The sequence below is a fragment of the Bacillus rossius genome, chromosome 5, assembly GCF_032445375.1.
Source record: "Bacillus rossius redtenbacheri isolate Brsri chromosome 5, Brsri_v3, whole genome shotgun sequence".
NCBI lineage: Eukaryota > Metazoa > Arthropoda > Insecta > Phasmatodea > Bacillidae > Bacillus > Bacillus rossius.
In genome coordinates, this window is record NC_086333.1 from 24,122,046 (window position 1) to 24,132,410 (window position 10,365).

General features: G+C 36.3%; 1 protein-coding gene across 1 annotated transcript in view; it reads right to left on the minus strand.

Annotated features, from left to right (window-relative positions):
- Positions 1-9,835, minus strand: part of LOC134531648 (uncharacterized) — a 56,070-nt gene extending 46,235 nt beyond the window's left edge. The window contains exon 1 of the mRNA XM_063367417.1: positions 8,959-9,835. Coding sequence (XP_063223487.1) covers positions 8,959-9,280 — 322 coding nt within the window. The 5' untranslated portion in view covers positions 9,281-9,835. The remainder of the gene's footprint in view (positions 1-8,958) is intronic.
- Positions 9,836-10,365: the final 530 nt, after the last annotated feature.

Here is a 10,365-nt window from a genome sequence, read left to right on the forward strand (position 1 = left end):
AAAAGAAGCTTATGCGCCTTATAAATTAACAGACACAAGACTTGAGGTCCCAGAATCTTCATCTCAAGTAGTTATGACGTCTTCTTAAATAAACTCTCCACCGTCAGAGATGTCTCAGTGAGGAAAGAGCCTTCTGAAGACCCCGGTAGCTCAGACAAGCCCAGCACGGAAGGTGAGGAAAGGCGATTCTTCAGCAAAATGTCTTGCACCATCTGAAGAGCCAGTAGCTGGGCTCTAAACCACAAATAAGGACAATTATAGTAAAGACTGGGTGTGTGGACATGGCCATGGAAAGTACTCTGCAGATGTAAACCAATTTACAGGTGCTGCTTGAATTCAGTGTTCTTTTTGTGTCACCCATACAATGTTCAACTGATGACCATGTATACATGTGTGATAATTGTTCTGAATAGGAATCATTTAGTGAAAGTGATAAGTCTGCGAAATCTTGGGATTGTTTTTGTCAGGATATTAAATACATATTATAACATTAGTAACTACAGTTTCACCGAATTAGTTACCTGTCTATGTTGTAATGATATAAATTATATTTCAATATTAATCCAGTCACCATAGTAATATTATTTTCTGTAGACTTTCCAAAAGGATCAAATATTGTTCTCATTCATTAAAGAAAAACTAATTTATCTTCATAAATATGTAATAAAGATTTTGTAAAAATATAACGATATTACCTCACCTGAACCCTAACCCCACCGCCTTGGGGGAGACGAGTGATCCGACCACTATCGCAGCTCCAGCAAATATAGGGCAAGTGTGCAGAAGGTTCAGCGCACAGCAAACATTTCTGGTAAACATTTGTGGTATAGGTAAGTCTGCTTCTGGGCATCATTGAGTAAGGATGTGTTTTATTCATTAGGAATCTAACAGAGAACTGAAAAATCTTTGACATAAGATTTTGTCAAACAAATTTTTATTCAAATTTTTTAATTAATTTGCTGTGCACATGCAACACACACGCGTGCGTGTGTGTGGTTAATCGTTATTCCATTTTTATTATTGTACCAGGTTTTGTAACTAAGAAATATTTTCAGTGGTATATTTGTGTAATGATTATCTATTTTGTTTAAGAAAGTACACATCCGAGTTTTGGGTATGTGGCCTCGCAGACATATGAGTGATTTTCGATTGAATAACATTTGAAAAAAAAATTATAGTTCAATCTTGCAATAATGATTTCATATTTAAAATTAGCAACCACAGAGTTCAGGTATGTGCCTATCTGACATTGAATGTATTATGTTCTCTCAAGAAAGTGAAAGTCATTACCTGCCTGGCATCGCATGACTGTAAGTGGTCGAAGGACAACCCGCGATATAAATATAATACATAATAAAAGGAGATTCATATCACTGACCGGTTCGTCTGGTTGAGGGAGGGGTGGAGGTATGGCGTGGTATTGGAATGCCAGTTGGAACTAGTACCGTTGTTGTGAGCGAACTTCTCTTGAGTTTGATTGTGTGTGTTATAACAATATCGTAAGTTGAACTGCAATATTACCTTTTTTTCCTTTGGTAGTTATGCAATGTTCTATCAATTATATCGCGTTATTTATTTTCGTGTAACTGCTAACATACCTGCTTTAAGCTTGCCCGTGGTTTAATTTTGCTACACGTAAACATTTGTATTTATCTTGTTTGGACACAACAGTCCACAATATGTGGTTCGAACCCAACTGTTAACAATCGTATTTTGCGTGTTAACATATAACAGCATCCCCAGCCTCACTCACCCTGGACATGTTAATTATTTTAATGATTAATTTTTTGTATTATGTTTGGAATTCTTCCCGAATTTCTAGTTAAAAAATTACAGATTTCCAAGATGGCTGTCAAAATGGCCAACAGAATGGCGGATATCGTGACAGTGGCCTGGGTTAATAAATAATACTGCACTCTAGCAAGTTAAAATTAAACTAGCATGGTGATAACGCGCTCTAGCAGACGAAAACAAGATGACGCAGTGACGTCAAACTGGCTAACGCAATTTATTCCTTGAAATTTGTGGTGGGGGTTCAATTTGTCGGTGGCTTCCATTAAGAAATGATCTGTCGCCATTTTTAATCGAATGCCTTAGCCCGGTTTGAACCAATTAATCTAAGATATAATTGTTTTTTAACAGAATATTATTTTTTTTTATTTTTTATTTCTAATTTTCTAGATTAAAAATTACGGCTTTTCGTGATTGCAGCAGTAACGAAAATTTCAACGTTTCTAGAATCCAAAGTGGTGGCCGTAACGGTAAGTGCAAAGTTTCTAGAACCCAATATCGCGACCGTAACGAAAATTTCAACGTTATCAAATCCAAGATAATTGCCGTAACGAAAATTGCAACGTTTATAGAACCCAAGCTGGCGTAAAAACAAAATGGCTGTTGTGACGTCATAATTCAAAATGGCTAAAAAAATCTGGTGGCTGGAGTCAAGGTAAAGGTCATACAATATTTCCTCCATTACGTCAGAATTGATGATGGCTTACGTCAGCTCCTGATCCTCGCACCGGAACTATTAGCTGGACGATCATTCATATACTACTTCAATTACAATTTTAAATTAAGTAAAAATTTAATTGCTTAAGACAGAAAAAGAATTAACGCATATTAAAAAAATAATAAGAAATTTTACCTTGTAATTTATGGCTTTTTCTCTGAGTAAAAATTATGACAATTCAAAACCACGACATAATTAGCTTTCTAAAAAATAATAGTAAAATTAATTAAGAACGCCTATTTGGTTATTGAAACAAAAAAAAATGTTCCCGAACATTATACAACGTAGGTTCTATTTGTAAAGTCTGATCACGTTCTTTAAAGCTAAAGTGTCGATAAACAGCGAGGTGAAGAAAACTTAGAAACCACATGACACGTTGTTTGAGTTTCTATTAGCTGTGAAAGTGTGTTTAGACGGGAGGTGGTGGGCCACGTAAACTGCGGGAAGTTTACAGAAGCTCGGAGCATAGATCACTTCTTGGCAAGAGCAGAGTTCTGTGTTCACACGATGCTCTTGATCCGTGGACGAATCTCCAATTATAATGTACGGAACATTCGATTTCCGCCTGTTTAGCTCTTGAAAATTATTAAATTTACTTAAGAGCAATGAAGTATGAATGGAATGCTAAAATGCAGTGCTAAATTTCGGTAGCTATACGTTCAAACAACTGTCTCATAGAAAATGTTTGTTCCGATATTAAAAAAAAGATAAAACGTTTTAAACCAGTTTAAAAATTGATCGATAAAACAGTTATAAGTACAAGCACTTATTTATCACTTTAGCAAACAGTTTAAAACAAAACAAAATTATTATTAATACAAAAAAGTATTCCTTAAAACAACCTGTTCCTTACTTAACTTATTCGCCTCTGACTAGATGGCAGAGTTCGGAGTGTACATGAGAGGCCGCCAGCACAGCCGAGACTCACTCTGAGCGCATGTACCGCCGGCCGGGGGTGTGTCGTCACGCCTACTGCTCGCTTCTGCCGGCCCAGCACAGGTTTCCGTGCTCCACAGACACTACTGCTTCTCTCCAGCAACGCATCGTGCTTCCTGTTACTTTTTACTCCTCCATTTCGCCAAGGAAGAATTTTCGGTTGATTTGCGTTTAAAATGGAAATAAATAATAACCCCCATTTTTTGTATTATTTTTTTCAATCATGTGTGCATCATTTCATCATTGGCATCAGTCCAGTAACTATAATATTCACACACACGCCTATCAAATGAAAAATTATAATTATTTCTAGATTATTTTTAATTTTATTTTCGAATCATTTTTTTATTCTGTGTTTTAAAAACGGAAACGGATCAGGGAACAAATTAGGTCGGCAATTTATTTTATAAATGTCTATAAAATGTTAAACTTTTACCAAGCTTACTATTTCTTTTTCTTAATCATCCAGGTTCCAATATCCCACGGGGAAGAGTCGTCTCTCGCATGGAGCGTCCTGGGGTGTGATTCTGAAAGGCACATTGTGAGTAGGCGGTAGGTGTGAGTGTTGTCGGGTTTCCCGCCTGCCTGCCGTGTCGTGGTATTATCTAACACTACCCACAAGCCACGGGCGCTCTTTACAACCAGAGTGTCATTTTACAAGCTCCCAGTTGCAAGGCTCTGCCCATTAATGAAAGTGCCTGCGGTTTGACTAGTTCATTCATGTGGCCAGTGATTGTAACCTCGTTCACCTTTGCTCTCTTAGACATGAAACCTAATAGCGTCAGTTAACGGGCATCAGCCTACTCGCATATCAAGCCTTATTAGGGCTTACAGTCCGGATACAGAAAACCCGTTGAATTACATGTAACGATATCAACGATTTATATCTTACGTGCATTCCCGTAACGCAATACGCAACACAAATCAGAGGTACCCCCGGACGTGTACCACGTAGTAATAACACATCAGAACACTAACTGAAATACAATTTCTCAACAACAAATTTTACCTGAAGGCAAATTTGTAAGAGCGGTGCCAAAATTCCCAAACCAGACATTTCAGTTAAAGGGAATAATTTGAACTTAAACTTAACTACAATAGAACTTGGAACATGTTGCCCCCATGAAGTACTGACAACGACAAATGGCCAATGCTCGCTACGCAGCTCTAGCAAAGAAGAAGCACTCGCGGAGGGGGAAAATAAGGGGAATCATCTCTTCGGCGGACAAGCTCTAAGAGGATAGCCGTGACGTTCATATCATAATGTCCAACGACCCTGCTTCCGCCTCACTGCTGTGCGTAACGTAAAGCTTCATTTTATTATAAATGCATATTTTATGAGAATATAATTTCTCACAATTAAAGCGCCAAAACTCTTTTCTCCTGGGATGTTTGATAAAACGTATAGTGTGCATACTTTGTACAATTTGTTCAGCATTCACAATTGTTTGCTTAAAGATACACTTACAGTTCTGTAAGTTAATTATCATTTGAATATTTTATTCGAAAGAGCTTTATTGGCGTTTAGCTCACTAACCAATTGGTACCCCAAATTTTAGGCAGCGGTTTAAATTTGAGTGCTGTATGAGTTGCGTAACTTCCAGGCGTCAAAATATTTCTATCTAAATGTGATTCTTGTTTGTTTTTTTCTAAAATGGTGACGTAAATAGTAATACAACAATAAGATTTTTTGTTACTATTAACATGTAGATTATTTATCAATCTTCAATAACAACATTAATTCTTCTCGTCAAAACAATTCATGGAAATATGTCTTAATATTAAATTATTTCAATTAAATAACTTTACTTCGGTGACAAGATTTGCAGTGTTTGTAGGATTTTATTTAAATTATACACTATCTTGATGCTTGGTATCCCATGAAAATAACCTATTTTATTATATTCAATGCACGCCTATTTCAACTGCAACTTCGAAGGCGTATACCAGTCATGGAAAGCCCTTGAGACCATAAGTCATACAATTCTTTTAAACTTATTTTAACGTTATTAACCTACTACTGACGTTTAACAGCCGCACTCTGTTTCACGTTGTGTAAATATTATTTATGTAGAAATTAAATATGTATTCATTCATTATAATTAATTTTAAACAGGGCTAGATTTTAAGGAATATTTTAACCTGCCCAACGGACAGGTGTAATCGAAAATTTGCCTGTCCGCCATCCAATTTGCCTGTCCGCTGTTTTACCCAAATAAAAAAAAATTCAAAGTCGCTGAAAAAGTGAGAAAAAAGGATTTTTGCTATATTTTGCACCTATTTTTATCACACACTTAACATCCTTATTTAATCATCATTTTCAGACGAGTCTCTGTCTGAGTCACTGCACGAATTACTTTGCTGATTCTCTCTTTAACATCTTCGATAAGGAGGCTGAAAGGGTCGAAGTTTTCTCTGAACATTATGATACCAGAGATTTATTGCTGGTGCTGGATCAAACTCACTTTCAGAAGGTGACTGTATTTGAACACGCATGAGGGCAGACAGTGTATCATCATTTAGACAGTTTCGCCAGTCTGTCTTTATAGACTTCAGTCTTCACATACTTGAGCAGCCCGTAACAAAAACTGATCCAGATGATTTTGAATGCGTTTCGCAGACTTTGCAAAACATTTGTTTTGTTTCTGTGTCGTAACGAAGCCAAAGAAACTCGGAACACCAAGACGTTAAAAAGGTACGGGACCTGGCGATTTTGTCATATCTAACATTATATTCTGACTTGTCCTCGTCCGTTTTTCTTTTCTTTTCTGGTGGTTTTGAAGCACCAGTAATGAATTTACACATTGTGTAACGCAGTTAATTAAATACTTAAACAATCGCCGTGACAAGATAAACTGTAAAAGATTACCGTGTCCTCTGTAAACAAGTAATGTTTATTTTTTGATGCAACAGTTGACAGGCGAATTTTAAAGCAGTCGCAGTCACTGCGGCCACTGTCAGCTGTATCTGGAGTACGCCGTGAAATGTTAACCACGCGAAAACGCTTTTCTGTTAACAAACTATGTTAAAGTAGAGCAAGGAATTAGTAAAGTCACGATTTATAAAGACAATATTTAAAAAAAATTATATTTTGAAAGTATACAACGGTAAATTACGTAATTGTTGGCTGCACTGCAACGAAATTAATATTAATACATGGCAACAAAAACAAACATCATCGGTGTGAGACATTTTGCATCTCTAGCATACGAATACGACTATGTTACGTGAATCATGACGTGAACGTAAGATTTTAAGAATTATGATTCAGAAGATTTCAGCACGGTTTGTACATAACCTACTTTTTTATCCCGTGGTATACAATAACCAGAGTCGTCCGTCACAAAAGAGCAGCCATTATTGTTTATTTATAGATATTGTCAAAGACGTTTTATTTGCGGCCGTGGTCGCATAAATGTTATTTATCACCTCTGCTGAATTAGTGCATGCGAATAACCTCGGCGTCACAAGTTGCACCTGTCCACCGGACAGTTGCCTTTTTTATTTTGCCTGCCCGGACGAGATTTTGCCTGTCCCGGGCAGGCGGACAGGCGCTAAAATCGAGCCCTGATTTTAAAATATAATATATTTTGATAAGCTTTTGTACTTAATTATTTTTGTAAAATTTGTTAAACCACGCTAACAACTTACTAACTCAACAAGGTATAATCAATTTATTCGAAGATGTAGAAAAAAATTAAAAAAATCGCATAAAATTCAAATCAAATAATAAAACATCCACTTTTTTCTACATGTGTGTAAAAGTTAATTTTTAATATTTGAACCTAAATGTTTCATATGTATTTGGAAAACTATTTACCAAAATATCAGAAACAATTAATTGTTTAATATTTAAAAATATTTTATGAACCAAAATGCATTTCGGTGAAAATTAGGTAAAAAAATAAATAAAATTATTATTTCAGGCACTTAATTCATGACTGCATTTGATCTCAGTATAATCTTCTTTACAAAATTATATAAATATGTCCTTGTTATGTTTAAAAAACACAATATAAATATTATTTCAACAGCTGTAACATTTAACTAATTTAATAATTAAAACTATTCTAATCAATACATTATAAATATATAAAATATTTACTTAGCATTGTTTTCAATTTTAAATGTCTATATTCTTAACAGTAAACCATATAAATAATTCCTAAATTAACAATAACTAAAAAATAAGTATTAAACTACATTATCAAAATTTATTGGATTTAGAATTAGAATTTTTTTTTGCGACATCCTGCATAATCAAGAAACATTCATTCATAAATAAATTTCAAAAAAATCTTTAATATATTTATACTTACTTCATTTTTTTGAAAATAGTTAAAATAAAGCAATGCTAGAAAGATTCTTAGGAAAAATAAAACTTTGGAAAATGTTATTATTATTTTTATAAAGTGATAAAATATGACATCGAATATAAATAGACTGAAATAACTTAAGAAGAATATATTGGGAAAGGCAACTTACCAGGTCAACACTTAGATATTATTTTGCTGCTATATTAATGAAAACGCATACATTTAAGTAATTAAAATTCAAAGGGATTTAGATTTTAGGTACCATGAATAATGTATTTATGTTTATTAATAATTTATACCAGCATTATTATTTATTTAAATTACATTAGAATTAAATTATTAAAATGATGTGGAATGTTCTAAAATGTTTTATTATTTTTTAAAAGTAATCTTCAATAAAGATAATGTTAGTACTCTTAAAAACCAAAATTAGTACATAAATAAGGTAAAAAAAAATTTTTAATGCGACTGATTCATGGCTTAAATAAGAAACGAATTTTAAGATTGTCAGGTAATTTTTCCTAAACATTTAAAAAATAACTGTAAACAAAGTCTAAAATTATAACCATATAAGAAACATTTATAAAATAATTTTAACACTTTGCTAAAATGATTTTTTTATAAACATTTATTCAGCAAAGTAAATAAATATTGTGTTATTGTAAGTGTTACGAATATTAATATATCAAAAAATTAAACCCATAACAACCTAATTTGTAAATATTTTCAATATAAAATAAAACAGCTACAAAACTAATTAACTAAAAATATTTTAAGACATTAATTCAAAAGCTTAAAATTTTTTAGGTAACAAGTAAAAAAACTTAACATTTTTTTTAAATCTTTGGTAGCCATTAAGTATATGTCAAGAGTAAGAAATGCTCAGAATTGTTCTAAACCTGTTCGGACAATTAATTTAATACCTGAGAGAACTGTGTAAATTTTTTGTCTTTTAATAACGCTATTAAAAAAAGCTTAAAATAGTTATGATAACTTTATATTACTTTGTAATATATATATAATTTAATTTTGACTTTAAAATGTATTAAAGTTTCATAAGATACGTAGGTTAGAGCTTTACTTTAGATAGTTCTTGAGAATTTTATAATTTATTAGTGCTTAATGGTAAAAATTAATGGATTGTTACTGAACCAGTAAGTTTTTTAAGTCAATATTTTACTACGTATTGTAACTCACTGTGCAAAGTGACATTTCCAATGACGGTGACGGTGCTGGAGTCGACAGGCTGCCTGCCGGGCGCCGGCACTCCCAGGAACATGGACTTGCGGCAGATCCTCCACAAGCCCGAGTGGCTCATGAGGAAGAAGCGGCGCGTGGCATTCACGTAGATACCTTTGGCACCGCCGTCCACGACGAACCAGTAGTTGGTGCTGATCGCTGCCACCCACAGCACTGCGGCCAGACCCACCATGCACGTGCACGCGAACAACACTCGGCGCTCGAACAACAGTTCCTTCTGCAGTTCCTTCTTCTTGCGTTCCTCCTCCTCGGGGTCCATGGCTGCAGCCGACACACCTGCCCCTCCTTGGCGCGCAACAGCACTTCCTGCCTCCGTGCGGAACTACACCGCCCCACCGGTCATCCCCGGCTGCCAGCAGCCACGCGCGCTGCCGTTCCGTGTTCACCCCCTCGCGACACTGTTCTGTCGTCCTCCCCTTAAGCTACACCTCCACACCTCTGTCGCCCTCCCCTACTCCAGCTACACCTCCAGACCTCTGTCTGTCACCCTCCCCTTTCCCCAGCTACACCTCCAGACCTCTCTCTGTCTTACTACCTCCCCTACTCCAGCTAGAACTCCAGACCTGTGTCTGTCACCCTCCCCTTCTCCAGCTACACCTCCAGACCTCTGTCTGTCACCCTCCCCTTTCCCCAGCTACACCTCCAGACCTCTCTCTCTGTCTTACTAGCTCCCCTACTCCAGCTAGACCTCCAGACCCGTGTCTGTCACCCTCCCCTTCTCCAGCTACACCTCCAGACCTGCGCCGCTTACAGCCGCCGTCCCGCCGACCAGCGCCAAGGAGCCACGAGTGGCGGCTAGGTAGCTCGGACCAGGGCTGGGCGCCCGGGCCATCTATTGTTGTATCGCCGGGTGGTGGGATTCCTCTCCCGTCGGCAGCGCTCCAACAAGCAGTTCGAAGTCTCGCAGCGCAGTGCCAGCCGCCCGCCCTCGTCGCTCTTGCTCAAGGCCGCCCAGGGCTCCTGTGGGAGACACACAGCACTTCTTAGTGCCACACCGCCGCGAGCTGAAGTCCATGTGAGGCCGCACAGCACCCGGTGCTACAAATTTACATTTTACAGCTGTATTAGCCAACACAACATATTTATACGTTCTTTAAAAATGATTGCTGCAATGAGAAAGTTAGATTTGAAAAAAATGTTTTAACATGTGCATAATGGTTTTCAGTGATTATCATAGTAAAAACTCAATAATTAACAACAGAGAAAAATACACGAACACAAGGATCAAAAGCCAATATCAGCCTACGTCAAATATTACATGTTTATACAGCACAGATAATTTCATGGTAGGAATTTATTCATAGAATTTAAATCACACACAAACATGGTTGGCTGACAGCAAAG